Here is an 18,147-nt window from a genome sequence, read left to right on the forward strand (position 1 = left end):
CGTAAACCGAGAAGTGATTTAAATTGTATGACGCAGAATTATGGACCTGCGACATGGTTTCTAACATTAAGTCCAAATGAATGGTTATGGGAAGATTTAGGTGAATATATTCGTAATGTAAATGGATGGTATGATACTTCATTATGTGTTAGTGCACTAGTCGCTAAAGATCCTGTATCAACATCAAGGTTTCTCGATAATAAATTCCGGGCAATACTTGATTTTATTAATTCCAAAGATTTTCCTATTGGAGAAGTAAGCCATTATTTCTGGCGACGAGAATATCAAGGTAGAGGTATACAACATTTCCACTTGTTAATTTGGATAAAAAATGCACCGATTTTTGGTGAATCTACTATTGAAGAAGTCTCTACATTTATTTTACAACACATAAGCTGCAAAATGCCGAATCAAAATATTTCACCATTATTATACAGACGTATTAATACGCATCAACGACATATACATAACGATTATTGTCTTCGTTCTAAAAAAGTAGGACGTAAAGTTACTCGTGTGTGTCGTTTTGAATTTCCTCGTCCTGTTACTGAAACTTTGAATGTGAGGGATGTAGCAACTTCAATAGCAAGTAGAAAACAATTAAAACATAAAAGTAGACTTTATGATCTTCCTCGAAAGGACAATGAAGTTAATATAAATGATTATAACCCTGTTCTTCTTACTGCATGGGAACGTAATATGGATATACAATTTATTGGTGAAAAATCATCATTACTTACTTGGTACGTTACTAAATATATAAATAAGGCGGGAAAAAGTGAATTGTCTGATTCTATTCTTAATAGTAAAAGTAGTAAAAATAAGTCATTAGCAAATCATCTTTGGAATATTGCTTTACGATTTACAAATAATAGAGAATGTGGTGCTCTTGAAGCTGCTGACACATTGCTAGGTATTTCTTTATACGGAACTGATCGAAATACGACTATTAAATGGTTAGATGTTAATCAGATACGACATAGAAAATTAAAAAATCGCAAGGAAATTGAAGCTCTTGATGCTGAATCCACAGATATATTTTATCCATCTTTGATAGATAACACAGGCCCACAAAAAAAAAAAAAGTGTCTGACCTCGGCATGCAAAGCATGTTTTCTTACGTATTTTTTGCGCTGAATCCAAATCTGAAGTCAAAATGGGGGGTTCTCCGGGCCGATTTTGAGTAAATAGCTGTTTAAAGTAAAAAAATTCTGAAAATTAGTTTTAAACACCTAATCTATCATTTTTAAATAAACAATGTACCAAGACCATTTGAGTCTTATTACCCAGAAGACAAAAGGCCCACAGAGCGAGCATTTTGACCCAATAACTCAAAAAACCATAAACCCCAGCCAGGTCAGAGGCCTCAGTTCAAATCTAAACAGGCTATATAACACAATCATCATCAGATCTTACATAGAATGAGAGCCTCAGTTTAAATTTGAGCTGACTATAATTACATAACTCCTAAGCCCCAGGCACACCGGAAGCCTGAGCTAAGTGTCAAGCACGGATCTAGGGGGAAAGGGGGGCAATGAGGGTGATCGCCCCCCCCCAAGGCTCCTGGATGTATCATGAAAATGAAACTTTTTGTGTTAGTTGAGACCTTTTTTTTTAGCTTGAAGACCCATTTCATACCAATAACATATGATACGCCCCCTCCCACCCAAGGCAGGTGTCTGGATCCATCCTTGCTAAGTGTGCTATAATCACATAACCTCCAAACCTCTGACAGGTGGAAAGTCTATGCTCTTAAAAATATTATATTCAATTTTTCCATTGGTATGAAAAGGGTCTTCATAAACACAAAAAGTGTCTCAACTAACACAAAAAGTCTCAACTAACACAAAAAGTTTCATTTTCATGATACATCCAGGAGCCTTGGGGGGGGGGGGGGGCGATCACTCTCATTGCCCCCCTTTCCCCCTAGATCCGTGCTTGACACTTAGCTCAGGCTTCCGGTGTGCCTGGGGCTTAGGAGTTATGTAATTATAGTCAGCTCAAATTTAAACTGAGGCTCTCATTCTATGTAAGATCTGATGATGATTGTGTTATATAGCCTGTTTAGATTTGAACTGAGGCCTCTGACCTGGCTGGGGTTTATGGTTTTTTGAGTTATTGGGTCAAAATGCTCGCTCTGTGGGCCTTTTGTCTTCTGGGTAATAAGACTCAAATGGTCTTGGTACATTGTTTATTTAAAAATGATAGATTAGGTGTTTAAAACTAATTTTCAGAATTTTTTTACTTTAAACAGCTATTTACTCAAAATCGGCCCGGAGAACCCCCCATTTTGACTTCAGATTTGGATTCAGCGCAAAAAAATACGTAAGAAAACATGCTTTGCATGCCGAGGTCAGACACTTTTTTTTTTTGTGGGCCTGTGTTATCCACGTAGACCAAGCGAATTAGAAAAAATATCTCTTTATGAATTTGCACAGTGGTATGATATTTCGAAGATGAAACCAAAAAGTAAGAATACTGAATATTATGAAATAGATGGTGATTATTATCTTAAACGGCGACAGCGTGGACATCTTATTAATCATTATAAATATAATGTTAATGCACAACCGGAAAAGTATTTCTTTTCGTTATTACTTATGTTTCAACCGTGGAGAAAATTAGAGGATCTTAGAAACGGATGCGACACTTATGCCGAATCGTTTCGCAAAATAAAATTGCATCATGTTGAAGCATTACAATATCATGAAAGATTAGAAGAATTGCAAAAAGCATTTGAAACTGCAAAACAATTAGTTCAGGAATATCTGGATGACGACTTACAAAAACAACAATCTCAAGATAATCCTGAAAATCCAATAGGTATACAAAATATAGAAGCTGATGAAGCAATGCAAGATTTTAAAGATTTTGGTGATAAAGGAATTCGAGAAATTGATGTATCTGAAATGGTAGCAAAATTAAATGCGGATCAAAAACGAGTATTTGATAGAATTATCAATACTGTAGAGTCAGATGAATCAATATTACGATTATATGTTAGCGGAGAAGGTGGTACTGGAAAAAGTTTTTTAATCAAAACTATTAAATGTTGGATAAAACAAAATCTCAACAAAGATATTGCTGTAGCAGCACCTACTGGTATAGTAGCATTTAATATAGATGGTTTGACAGTTCATAGATTGCTTCAATTACCTGTTGAACATGGTCATACTCCTAAGTATAAACAACTATCTGATCATGTATTAAAACTTTTACGAGCAGATCTTAAAAATGTTATTCTTTTTGTAATTGATGAAGTATCAATGATATCTAATTTGATGTTAATGTATATACATTTTCGGTTGTCTGAAATATTTGACACTAGTGATTGTGATGATGGATGGTTTGGTCGAAAGCACATTCTTTTATTCGGAGATTTGCTTCAACTACCTCCTGTACATGAAGATCCTATCTTTATACACTTATCAAATGAGAAAATTGCTAAATATCTTAATTCCTTAAATGCTGTTAATTTATGGACATTATTTGACTACGATGAATTAACAATCAATATGCGCCAGCAAGGAGATGACTCTTATCGTCAGTTATTGTCGAGAATTCGTATCGGCTTATTAACAAAATCTGATCATAAGATTCTTGAAAATAGAAAAATTTCTTTCAAATGTGATTCCTTTGAATCCAAATTAGACGAATTATGTAATTTTATTAATAATTTGCCATCGGACACCGTTTGTTTGCTGCCTACTTGTCGTATGTGTGATGTCCTCAATGATGCAATGTTAAGCCGCATTGTTTCTAAAGAAATATTATTAATTGCTGAAGATATAATTGACTGTATTCCATATGTAAAAAAGAAAGTATTAAAAGTTTTATCAAATAATGATGATGATAATTCGAGAACAGCTGGGCTTTCAAGACAAATCACAATTAAAATTGGAGCAAAAATTATGATACGGCGTAATATTGATGCTAGTTTGGGTCTTGTAAATGGTACAATTGCTAAAGTAATTTCAGTTGTACAAGATACATTTACTAATAACGTAGAAAAGATCAAACTTCTTTTATCATCAGGTTCAGAATATTTAATTGAAAAAGTAAGTGTTAAATTTGAAGTGATGGATAGAGCATATGTTACCAGAAAACAATTTCCATTATCTTTGAGTTATGGTATTACTATTCATAAAAGCCAAGGATTAAGCTTGCAAAATGCTATTATGGACATCGGTAACTCTATATTTAATTGTGGTCAAGTTTATGTTGCATTGTCGCTAGTAACATCTTTAGATGGTTTGTATTTAATTAATTATGATCCGTCATCGATAACAGCTAGCGAAAAAGCTATTATCGAATATAATAGACTAAGACGAATACATAAATCAGAAACAAAAGAAATAATTAAATATTCAAAAGACGCTAATCACAAAGTGAAAGATATTTTGTGGGCGTTACCAAAAATAATTACTTCTATTCAAAAATCAGATGAAGTACAGCGAAATACTGGTTGGATTATACATGATTTCCAAAATATAGATAAGGTTTCATGTTATGCAAACGCAGTAGTGCAATGTATATTGAACTTAAATGCTATTAGGCAACAATTGCTTTATTGTGAAAAATCAGATGTTTTACGTATGTTAATGCATCGATATGAAAATGGAATGCATGATCTAAATACGTATGCAATACGACAATGTTTAGGAGAATATTTTTCAAGTTCTCTAAAACGAAATGCATCAGATTTTTTTATAGCTCTTTGCGAAAAATATGATTGTATAAAAACTCTAGTGAAACATCAAATAACTTTTATAAGACGATGCAAAACTTGTGGTGATACATGTATAAAAACTCTAGTGAAACATCAAATAAGACGATGCAAAACTTGTGGTGATACAAAAACTATTGTTGATAATAATATTATTATTTCTATTCCTATTAATAATTTGAAAAAGAATAAGTATAATTTGAATGATTTATTAAATATTACATTTTCACGTTGGTATCAATTGCATAACGAATGTTGTGATTATTGTACTGAAAAAAATAATATATTATTAAAAAGGGAAATCATATTAACAAAAGAGATAGTTGTTATTCATTTACTGTTTTCATTACAGAATGATAAATTAATGAAAGTAATACACAATTTAAATTTATGCGCTATTCCAACGAGTAAAGTATCAATAGATAAGCAATTGTATAAAGTGATGAATGCTGTATTTTATCATGACTCAAGTATTGATGAAGGTCATTATACAAGTACAGAGAAGGAACATCTAATATTTGAATTGAGGCTAATGATGCTCAAGTTAAAAAGAAGCAGTGGCCTAGAGGTGCTAACGATGTTTATTAATTTCTTTTACAGAAAATAGCTAAATAAATAATATGTAATTCGATGATGTGACAAACAAAAATAGTTAAAAAAGTTTTCTATAAAACAAAACTTACAAAAATTCTTCAGCAAAAGAATTAAAATACATTTTTTATAACATCAAATTTGATTAATATTTAATCATTTATAATATAATAATTGTACTCGGATCAATTAATAAAAGGATGTTTCATAATATACAGGGTGAGCCATTTTAATTAACGCACGCAATTATTTCGGAAACAAAGCATTTTAGAGAAAAATGTTTCAGACAAAAGTTTTATGGTTTCGAGGGGGCCATAAGATGGTATCATTGGTTTGACCTTGAAGAGTTATTTGAAGGTCACATGAAGGTCACCTTCAATTTCTTAAATGGAACCTACTATTTGTCATTGCATATTCTTATAGCTTATCTCGAGAGCTTTCCAAAACACTATAATCAAGTACTTTTTTGTTAAGTACTTTTTGAGTTATGAGGCTTGAAATAATTCCTTAATTTTACATAAACCGTAAAATATCTTGTAAAATATTCATTTTTCGATTATCTTACCTTAATACTTTTATGTACAAAATAATGAGAGGAATCAATTGGTGTAAAGAAAACACATAGTTGTTTTTAAGAAAAAATATGGAATTGTTAATTGCAAATTACATATTTTTTCTTCAAAACAACTATGTGTTTTTTTTACACCAGTTGATTCCTCTCATTATTTTGTACGTAAAAGTATTAAGGTAAGATAATCGAAAAATGAATATTTTACAAGATATTTTACGGTTTATGTAAAATTAAGAAATTATTTCAAGCCTCATAACTCAAAAAGTACTTAACGAAAAGGTACTTAATTATAGTGTTTTGGAAAGCTATCGAGATAAACTACAAGAATATGCAATGACAAATAGTAGGTTCCATTTAAGAAATTGAAGGTGACCTTCATGTGACCTTCAAATAACTCTTCAAGGTCAAACCAATGATACCATCTTATGGCCCCCTCGAAACCAAACAACTTTTGTCTGAAACATTTTTCTCTAAAATGCTTTGTTTCCGAAATAATTGCGTGCGTTAATTAAAATGGCTCACCCTGTATAAAGGCTGATTCGGAGTTTCGACAATATCGTTCGTGCATGCGACATTACAATCAGCCGTGACAGCGAACACACATCGACGGTCCGCCATCGTTAATAAAAGATTGCTACGAATGTCAGCGAGAATCGTAAGAGGTAGCGGTCTCTTAAATCGTGCGATAAACGCGCTTCCCATCGAATTACATATTCCCGGTTATCAGTTTTGCGGCCCGGGAACTCGATTAGAGAAACGATTGGCTAGAGGCGATCGAGGCATCAATCCATTGGACGCCGCTTGTCGCGAGCACGACATTGCTTACTCGCGAAGCAACGACCTCGGTCAACGACACGTCGCTGACCGCATACTAGTTACAAGAGCGCGAGAACGCATTATCGCGAGGGATTCGACTCTTGGCGAAAGAGCAGCAGCTACGACTGTTTGGGCGGCAATGAAGGCAAAGACAAAACTCGGCATGGGGATGAAAAAGCCGTCGACGACAAAGAGGAGGAAGAAACGAATACTTCCAGTAGCGAAACGCGGTGGTATTTTACCACTTTTACCGTTGTTGGGAGTTGTCGGTTCTTTGGCCGGCGGTGCGGCAGGAATCGCAAAGGCGGTAAACGATAGCAAGGCGGCGCAACGTCAGCTGGAAGAGTTGCAGCGTCACAATCGCGCTATGGAAGGTCGCGGACTTTATCTCGCTCCGTACAAGCGTGGACAGGGATTCTCAACAAAGTCTAAGAGAGAAAAAAAAACGTTGAAAAAACATTAAAAATGCCTACGCGTGCGACAACTAACGTGCAATTGGAACAATTGGCGAAACGTATGCACATATCTTTCTTTAGAGGTGTTTTCATGCGCAATAATTTACCGATAAGCGGTGTACGACGAAACGAGAGCGGTATCGTCAATTTGGATGACGTTGATGGTCCCAGTCCTCATTGGGTAGCGTACGCAAAGAGGGGAGATCGTGTTGTATATTTCGACAGTTTTGGAAATCTTCGACCACCCAAGGAACTTGTGCGATATTTCGGACGACTGAAAATTGAATACAATTACGCATCTTATCAAAGTTACAATCAGAGCATCTGTGGACAGTTGTGTTTAAAATTTCTTCAAACAGTCGACGATCAATTTAAAGCCTCACAATCCATCGTCACGACTCAGTATTCGTTCGACATGTCACTGACACTTACGTTGACTGGCAAAAGCAGCGTTCTCGCTGTAAGTTATTTCCCGCTATAGATTTGACCGATGCCGATTACGAGCTCGGATTAACGGATTTTGAAACTTATCATACAATTCCGAACGTAAATTTTTCGAATAATAAATTTTACTTTGGCAACGACGACAAGGAAATTACGATTCCCGAAGGATCGTACGAATTGCACGCTATAAATGACTATCTCAAACGCGCAATTTTGCGAGATGAACACCTTTCCAGAGATGTTGAAAACAATTATGATGAGGAATATCCAATAGTGCTCCGCGCCAATCATATCACACTAAAGAGCGAAATCAAATGCGTCTACAGAATAAACTTTACCAAACCCGACAATGTAGGATCCTTGCTTGGATTCTCGTCGAATCGTATATTGCAACCTCACAAGTGGTACGAATCGGACGAACCGGTTAATATTATAAACGTAAATATTATTCGTATAGAATGTAACGTGACTACTGGTGCGTACAGCAATGGCGTGCGCGTACACACGATACATGAATTTTCACCGAGCGTACCGCCAGGATATATGATATCGGAAACGCCGGCAGATCATTTATCTGCCGATCATCGTACGGAGCATTACGGATTTAACGATACGTATTGTGGATCAAAGAGGTCGATTGCTCGATTTTCGAGGAGAGGAAATTACCGTAAGATTGCATATACGGCGGCGACAAACATAGTATGCTCGTGCTGAACGAAACGGAGCACGCGAGAGACAATACTTTTACGAGGGACAATACTATTGCGGTATCGGGTGACAATAATAAGATAGCCGTTAAGAAGAAGCTGAACGCGTTGAATCGTGAATTTTAAAATCATTGGGATTCATCGTACGAAAAGAATGATTGATATTTTGAATATCGGAGGTGAGCCAGTCTTTGACGGTCGCATCGTCAAGATTGAGACTCATACGTATAATCCGTAAGCCAATACGACGCTTGGATACAGTGACGAGATACGAATACCTATACAACATCAAGATTTGTACACGTTACCGTGCGAAAGCTTTCTTTACATCGGGGGAAGGTTTAATGTGCGTAAAGCGAATGACGAAATGAAGGTTGTATTGGGAAACAATTGCGCCGCATTCATGTTTGTTGAGCTTCGATACGAACGAGTAGAGATTGATCGCAACAGAAATGTTGGAATAACTTCGACGCTCAAAAATTATGTCTCTCTAATGTACCAGAAAAGTATAAACTTGAAGAACGCTGCATGGGATTTGACGTACAACGGTGAAAAATTATTTCAACTATTGCGTACCGCTCAACATGTTGCTGGGATTTTGCGAAGATTATAAACGCGTTGTGATTAACGCTCGTCACGAATTGATTTTGATACGTTCGCGCAACGATAATAATTGTCTATTCGGACATCCATCGTCGGAAGCTGAGATTGAATTACTCAAGATACAGTGGCGTATGCCTCATGTACTATTGAACGAGATTAATAAATTGTCGATGTTGCGAATGTTGGAAAGCAGACGATACTTGAACATGAGTTTCCGATCTTGGGATCTATACGAATTTCCTCTGCTGCATAGCCCGACTAAGCATTCATGGACCGTGAAAGCTGCCTCCTAGTTAGAGAAACCACGATACGTGATCTTTGCACTGCAAACTGGTAAAAAGAATTCAGTGTCACATGATGTTACATTATTCGACGACTGCAAATTGACCAACGTTAAACTCTATTTAAACTCGGAATTTTATCCCTACGATGATTTAAATTTAGATTTTGAAAAAAATAGATTCGCCGTCCTATTCGACATGTACTCTCGTTTTCGCAAATCTTATTACGGATGCGATAACAGCATCACGCTATTAACCATTTCAAAGTTTCTACATTGCGGTCCTCTCGCGGTCATTGATAGCTCGCGACAAAACGAGTCTGTCAAAACTGCTACCGTGGACGAGAGAATAGAGTTTGAATGCAAGGAAAATATACCGCCGAATACTACCGCCTACTGTCTCATCTTGCACGATCGGGTTGTCGAATATAATCCATTGAACAATGTAGTCCGCAAAATTACATAAGTCAGCAAATATCCCCTCCAATGCGCATGAGGAAAAATATAAAAGATTGAGATGTTTGACGATCGACATCAGTCTGCGATCAGATCTTGTCATCATGGCTGTGCCAACGTTTGTGGATCTACAAGGATTTATCGTTGGGAAAAATTTTGTCGTGAAGGAAGCTGCGGTTCTGAGAAAGGGATCCGTACTTTCTCATTACAATTTTACATGTCCCGAACCATGGCACATGCTCACAAAATCTGAGAGATGCCAGGTTTTATGGCTGATGAAAAATCACCATGGATTATTATCGTGGGATGATGGACACGTTTCATATTGGAAATCGAAACGTTTAATTACGACGGCGGTGATGGGTGCAACGGAGGAGGATGATGATGCGTCACCTCTCGTATACGTTAAAGGGCACGAAAAACGACAATGGCTGGCCGATATACTGGACAATGATGCGAGAAACGATGTGATTATCGAAACTTTGGATGCAGACTATGAGGATGTAGCTTCTTTAAATAAGTTAGATGTTAAGAATACTGTGCGTTGTGAAAATCATGTAAAAAATTGCGCTTTACAAAATGTATTTAAGATTTATAATTGGTGGTTGAAACATCATGATAATGATTCATCGAATCCATATTTATAATAAATTGATGATGCGATATATTTTTATCGTCTTTCTTATTCTCTCCTTTCTTTCCTTTTCCTTATCTATGTACGTGTGCAGTATTGTTTCCGTACGTGACACAGCTGCCACAGATATTGTATTTCGATACATGGTGATACATTGTAATACATTTAAATATTTTATAATTGAATATAGTTTTGCGTTTGATAGCCGTTGATTTCCATTCAACAGTTGTTCATTTCTGTTCGACGAGCGTTCGTTTCCGTTCGACGGACGTTTGATAGCCGTTCGATAGCCGTTCGTCGGTCGTTCGTTTCCGTTCGACAGCCGTTCAACAGTCGTTCGATAGCCGTTCGACAGTCGTTCATTTCCGTTCGGTGACCGTTCGACGGTCGTTCATTTTCGTTCGATGACCGTTCAATTACCGTTCGATAGCCGTTTGACGGTCGTTCGTTTCCGTTCGACGATCGTTCGTTTCCGTTCGACAGCCGTTCGACGGGCGTTCAACAGTCGTTCATTTCCGTTCGATGGGCGTTCGATGACCGTTTAATTACCATTCGATCAGGATTGACGCATTATATTATAGCGTTATATTATATCATGCTAATTTGCATGGGAACATGCATACTTTTGTCTTACGACGCGTTTTTGGTAAAGCGATAATGATACGTCCCTATTCTAAAGTTTCATGCCGAGACCTCGTTATCTCCTCACAAAGTCGCGATATGATGATATTAATATTATATTATATTATATACCACGCTGAGTTGCATGGGAACGTGCATACTTTCGTCTTACGACGCGTTTTTGACATGGTGATAATGCCACATCTCTACTATAAAATCTCGTGCCGAGACCTCGTTGCTTCGTCATAAAGTTCTGAACAGTGCGCGAGTAAAGTGAGTTAAGAAATGGATTGCGTATACAAGGATTGGAAAACGAAATTATTGGATCTATTTTGCATCGTCGTATTAAACATGACGTTCCTGTGGAATGTATCGTTTTTGTGAATATTTTGTGAAAAATTGTGAAAAATGTGTTTTTTAAATAAATATTTTTGATATAGTTCCAGGATGAAGTCCGGATACCGGGATTTATGAATATAGAGCACCGCCAGTGGGTGCGGGCGGTGCGCCGGCAGGCGCGGCAGGACTTCTCCTATATGTGGGGCGACACCCTGGAGAGTCGCCATCACCAGGTCGAAGATATTTTCGACCTGCGGCGGCTCTTCGGGGAAGAGCCCTATGTTATTATAGAAGAGGAAGAGTGAATCCAGGAAGAGGAGCAGGAGCAGGAGCAGGAGGAGGAAAGAGGAGTGGAGGAACAGGAATGGATTGATAGATGTAAGTGTTTTTTTCTTTTCATAAATCTTATTGTAACTACGCTTGTATTAATCCAATATCCTTTTTCTGTTCCAGGAGCGGCCTCCCCCTTAACCCGGCGCATCGCCCCCTCCCCATATATATATATATATTTTTTTTTATTTTTTATTATATATTTTTTCTTATATATTATAAATTAAGTACACACACACAAATTGTATAGTACACGCACACATTTTAAAATAAATTTTATATTTGTAATTTATAAAAAATTGCAGTTATTTACGCGCCTTTCCCTTGCGCTCCCATCCCTTGCGCTATCTCTCTCGCACTAGTTATAAGAATTTATCGTTGTCTCTATCACACTCGTCATTATTCTCGCGATATTATCGTTCTCTCTTTCGTACGCGCTATCGTTCTCTCTCGCACGCGTTATTCTCGTGATATTATTGTTGTCTCTCTCGCACGCGTTATTCTCGCGCTATCGTTCTCTCTTTCATACGCGTTGTTCTCGCGCTATCATTCTCTCTCTTTCGCATGCGTTGTTCTCGCGCTATCATTCTCTCCCTTTCGCACGCGTTGTTCTTGCAATATCGTTCTCTTTCGCACGCGTTGTCTTGCGCTATTATCGTTCTAAGTCTCGCGATATTATAGTTCTCTCTCTCGCACGCGTTAATCATAAGTCTCTTTTTCGTATGCGTTCTCTTCGCGCTATCGTTCTCTCTTGCACGCGTTGTTCTTGCAATATCGTTCTCTCTCGCACGCGTTGTCTTACGATATTATCGTTCTCTCTCTTTCATATGCACGTTGCTATCACTCACTCACTTACCTTTGCGTCGTCCTTCTCCCACCTATGCGCCATCTTACAATGCGTCGTCCTTATCCCATGTTGACGTCATCCTTGTACGTTGACGCTATCCTTGTCGCACGTTGATGTCATCCTTGTCGCACGTTGATGCCATCCTTGTCGCACTGTCCTCTTCACACACTTAGCGCTATCCCTTTCCCACACGTAGCGCTATCCTTTTCCCACACGTAGCGCAATCCTTCTCGCACTTTCACACCGTTCTCCTTCTGCGGATCCCCCTTCTCCTCGCGGACCCCCTCGTCTATCGGTCGCGCCGCGGATCCCCCTTCCCCGCGCGGACCCTTCGTCCATCGCTCGCGCCGCAGATCCCCCTTTCCCGCGCGTGACGTCATTCACCGAGCGCTGCAGTTCCTCCTTCCCCGCACGTGACGTCACTCCCCCGCGCCGCGGTTCCCCTCGCTCCTCACCCCCCCTGAGAGGACCTGAGTTAGAACTCTCCTAGTATCTACTGAAACCCCTATTTTTTGTTACTTATTCTTGTAGCTTATCTCGAGAGCTTTCCAAACCACTATAATAAAGTATTTCTTCATTGAGTACTTTTCGAGTTATGAGGCTTGAAATAATTTCTTAATTTTACTAAACCATAAAATATCTAGTAAAATATTCATTTTTTGATTATCTTACCTTAATACTTTTATGTACAAAATAATGAGAGGAATCAATTGGTGTAAAGAAAATACATAGTTATTCTTAAGAAAAAATGTGAATTGCAAATTACATATTTTTTCTTTGAAACAACTATGTTTCTTTCCACCAATTGATTCCTCTCATTATTTTGTACATAAAAGTGTTAAGGTAAGATAAGTACTCAATGAAGAAATACTTTATTATAGTGGTTTGGAAAGCTCTCGAGATAAGCTATAAGAATAAGTAATAAAAAATAGAGGTTTCCATTTAAGAAATTGAAAGTGACCTTCACGTGACCTTCAAACGACTTTTCAAGGTCAAACCGATGACACCATCTTATGGCCCCCTTCAAGCCATACAACTTTTGTCTGAAACATTTCTTTCTAAAGTGCATAGTTTATGAAATATTCGACCGTTCCGGGACTTTTGGGACACCCTGTATATGTAAGAACATTATAATGGCTGATAAAGAGACAGTCAATCTTCTGAAAGATAGGGGCTTCGAAGATAACCTTATTCAACATTTCGTAGGTAAATATTATTATTTAAATATCTTATTTTTAATTATTATTAGGTGAGCATATTCAGTTAATAGTGTAATTGCTAAATTGAGTTAACGTTTTCCGTCTATCTTTAATTGAACATACATGGGAAAAAACGCTATTACTTCGATTAATTATCGACGTTACGAGCTGTCACACACATAAATAGTTCATTCAACTGTATTTGCTATTGACTGTATTTCATTGTAATTGATTCTAATAATCTTTTTTTTTTAATTAACTGTAAATACAATTAAAGAAACTATTTATGTGGCAGCATATGTCGACTTTAATAGAAACAATAGCATTTTTTCCTGTATAATAATAATTACAAGAGCTATTGATTGATTCACATATTATTTTTACTATTATGTAAATTTTTTTCGATTTATATATCTATAGTTTCTTGCTGTTATATAAATACGTACAAAATAATTGATTCATATAACAATATGCAATATAATAAAATTAAACGGAATTTACAATAACTTTCTTCAGTTAGTGTGTTTTATATCTTTTTGTTAGGAACGAGTTCCGGGAGGTCGGGGCGATGAGGTGAGACGTAATCGACCCGAGTTCTCTGAAAATGTTTTATTTTACTACACTCTGTAAACGCGTGTGGCCGCGATAGTCGCCGGCCATTTACTGGCTCCCTCCCGGCGCGACGCCAGCGCCCGCTATCCAGGCCCAGTAATGTGCGCGAGCCGGGGGTTCCCTAACATCTCCCTCTCCATGAGACTAGTCTCTCTTCGGTGTATGACTTAGTCTTCGGGTTCAATACAAGTCTTCGGGGCTGAATCCTCGCGCGGGAAGGTCTAGCCGGAGTTTCTTCGATGGTTGGAGGGCTATCTCCATCTTGGTTCGTGATGTCCTCACTTGGTTGAGGCGGTTGCTCCTCTGGCTGGTTGTCGATTGTGGGGTTCGGGTCCGGATTTGCCGAATCGTAAAGCATCCAGTCGTTCTCTGAGGATGTGCTCTGGACTGTATTAGTACTACCTCCCTTCCAAATGTGGTTAATATGGCGTTCGAAGGTTCTATCGTCGTCGAGACAGATTAGATAACGGGATTTTGATAGAATGCCCGTGATGTCACCTTGCTCGCGTTTGTCGTTATTAAGGGCAACGACGACTCTATCTCCTAGTCTGAGGCTTCGTTGGCGAGTACCATGGTGTTGGTCGAAATATGTTTGCATCTTCTGTGAGCTTTCTTTGATTTTGGTTGGCGAGGCCGTATGTATAGTTTCCGATTTCGGCGATAGCTTGGAGAATGGGGTAATGATGCGTCTACCGAAAAATAGTTCTGTTGGCGATCTACCCTCTGGGGCCGAAGAGCAAGGAGTATACCGGTAACTGTAGAGGAAATCTTGTAATTTTTTCTTCCAGTTGAGAGGATTTTTGGAAATGGCTCTCTTGATTGACACAATCAAGAGAGCCATTTCAAGGTAGACACTACCATTCTCTCCGCTTGGCCGTTAGATTGAGGGTGGTTTACGGTAGAAAGAAGGTAAGTGATGTGTAAATCTTTACAGAATCTGGAAAAAGAGCTTGCTGTGAATTGTGTGCCATGATCGCTGACCAGTATTTCTGGCGGGCCGTATCTTGAGAATGTTTCACGGCATAATTCTATCGTACGGTTAGCCGAGATAGAGGGAGTGATAGCTACGTCAATAAATTTTGAGTATGCGTCGACAAATATAAGTAGGTATTGACCATCAATTGGTCCAGCGAAGTCTAAATGTAGACGTTCCAGTGGCCTAGTGGCGATTGGCCACGGACTGATCGGCACTTTAACAGGTAGTTTGCGTGATAATGCGCAAGCATCACAGTGTCAGACTAGGTTCTCAATATCTTCTGAGATTTTTGGCCAGTAAATAAACTCACGTGCTAGTTGCTTCATTCTTCGGATACCTGGGTGGCCTAGATGGAGTGATGACAGTACCTTAGGTTGCAATTCGCGCGGAATTACTACTCGGTCGCCTAAGAGTAGGATGTGGTCTACGATGGAGAGATTGTCTCGGCGTTTCTTGAAATGCTCCACGGTAGCTGAAGTGGGGGAAGAGGTCCAGTTGTTTTTAATGGCTTCCGTAACTTCCGGCAGATCCGAGTCAGCGAAGGTTGCTGATTTTAGCTTTGAACGAAGATCTTTCCCAAATTGGTCAATAAAGTAATTCTTGATTTGTTGTAGTTCTGATTCTACGGTCCGGACGCATGCTACCTGAATTTCTTCGAGATTGTCTTGGCGCAACTTTTCGATTAGTCGTGATAAAGCATCTGCTTGGCCGAAGTCTTGAGTGCGTATATACTCTATTTGGAAATCATATCCTATGAATCGGATGGCCCATCTTTTAGGCGAGCTGCTGCCGAAGGTTTAAGATCTTTTGTATTCTCGGTTTGTAATAACGATACTAGGGGTTTATGGTCTGTTTGTAGGATGAATTTTCTTCCCCAAAGAAATTTATGTAGGCGCTCGACTGCCGTCACCAGGGCTAATGCTTCCTTTTCTAGTTGAGAATAGTTACGTTGCGCGTCCGTGAGGCTCTGCGACATATGATAAACAGCACGCTCATTGCCGTTTGTATCTCGTTGCAAGAGGACACCCCCCAATACCAGTGGAGCAAGCGTCGACTGTTACAACTAGTGTCTTCTTGGGGTCAAAGTGTTCTAGCAAGAGAGGACTGAGCATGATCTCTTTAATCTGATGTATAGCTGCATCGTGTTGAGGTTCCCAACTCCAAGGTCTGTTTTTCCTTGTGAGATCTTCGAGAGGTTGTTTGATTTGATGCAGGTGTGGAATAAATTTTCCGTAGTGGTTTACCTTCCCGAGCAGTGATTGTACCTCTGAAACGCATGACGGTCTTGGCGTAGAAGCGATTGCCCGTGTAGATTCTGGGTCTGCGGCGATGCCGTTTTTGTTCACAATGAGGCCTAGATACTTGATTTCTTGGAACGCGAATTGGCATTTCTCGGACTTTAGTTTCCAGCCTTCGTCTTCCAATCATTGTAGAGTTAGAAAGAGACGAGTGTCGTGTTCAGAGCGAGTTGCGCCCATGACGATTACATCATCGATGTAGTGGACTCCTTTTAGGACGGAAAGCGTACGGTCCATGGCTTGTTGAAAGGTGGCTGGTGCCGTTTTGATGCCGAATGGGAGACGTTTAACCCTGAAAAGACCCTTGGGGGTGGTAATTGTAGTGATGTCTCGATGATCCTCTGCGATCTCGATTTGCATGAAAACTTCGCTAAGGTCGAGGATACTAAAGAAACTATTATTATTGAATTTTGATATAGTGTCGTTTACATTAGGTAAAGGATATGTATCGCTTCTTAAAGACTGGTTTACACCGGTTGAATAGTCCGCACACAAACGAATTTTCCCGTCGCGCTTTTTGACTTGACGATAGGGGAGCTCCAGTCTGACGAAGATACTCGTTCGATGATATCCTGAGCTTCTAGGCGTGAGAGTTCGTCTTTCAGTAGTTTTTCCATGGCACACGGGATTGGACGACATAAATTCTGTACTGGATAGGCGTTTTTGACCAGTTTGAATTTCGCTTGGAAATGTTTGTGCGAACCCAAGCCGGGCGTGAATAATTTCGGGAATTTGTTGATATTTTTGTGATGGTCCGACAATTGCATCTTGGTTGGTAAGGAGTTAACATTCTTTAGTGCGGCGCACTGTAGGTCAGGCGAGGAATCTAATTTTCGACAATCGTTCAATGACATATTCCAGAGGTTAGGACTGTCAATGGCGTTAAGGCCGAAAAGGTTAAGGTTGTTGCGCGAGACGACGTCGATGTAGATTTCTCCTCTACGACCGGCCGCCACGATTGAGAACTTAAACCTTCCTATGGTTTTAAGAGTGCTGCCGCCTGCATGTTCCACTGTCATTTTTGAGTTGAGGTTTGGAGAACCTAAACGTATCCAAGTGTCTTCTCCAATGGTAGTTACATCTTAACCGCTGTCGTATTGTAAATGTACTGTTTTATCTAGTATTGATGTGGGGATGTAAATGCGACGATGTTTATTAATCGAGTTTATCGATTGCGCTTTTAGATTGTCACATTTTACATTATCGGCCTTACCAGCCGAAAAACTGACTTCCTTATCGACAGAGCGGTAAACTTTTGCAATATGGCCCTTCTTTGAACATTTGTAGCAGACTGCGTCTCTGAAAGTACAATTTGAGCGTAATGTATGCCGCCACACCCATTGCATTTATTAGGAGGGTGTTTCGTGTTTTTCTTTATTTCGTATGTACCGCCATAATTGTTGAAGTTGAGGAATCGGACGGATTTTCTAACGTTTTTAGGTTAGCGGATATATTTTGATAGGCCTCGAGTTCTGCCGTAATCTTTTTCAGTGTGGCGCTTTGGTTTTTTTCCACTGCGCGTAGGACTATCTTCTTCAGATCATCGTTTTCTTGGGAAAAATAGAAAGATTGTAGGAGCAAGAGAACTTTGAGATTATCGTCGGAGAGATTTGTCCGGTCGAAATCCGACGCGAGGTGGTTA

General features: G+C 38.8%; 1 protein-coding gene across 1 annotated transcript; it reads left to right on the forward strand.

Annotated features, from left to right (window-relative positions):
• Positions 1-219: 219 nt before the first annotated feature.
• LOC145968955 (uncharacterized) lies at positions 220-11,548 on the forward strand. Its single transcript, XM_083094840.1, is given in 5 exon segments — positions 220-1,063; positions 2,383-4,798; positions 4,856-5,220; positions 5,223-5,305; positions 11,345-11,548. Coding segments are annotated over 5 exon segments (3,729 nt in total). The 5' UTR covers positions 220-402.
• The last annotated feature ends 6,599 nt before the right edge of the window (positions 11,549-18,147 follow it).

Source organism: Camponotus vicinus, unplaced genomic scaffold (genome assembly GCF_025532165.1).
Source record: "Camponotus vicinus isolate PSW18456_S1 unplaced genomic scaffold, iyCamVici1.0 SCAF_3, whole genome shotgun sequence".
Taxonomy (NCBI): domain Eukaryota; kingdom Metazoa; phylum Arthropoda; class Insecta; order Hymenoptera; family Formicidae; genus Camponotus; species Camponotus vicinus.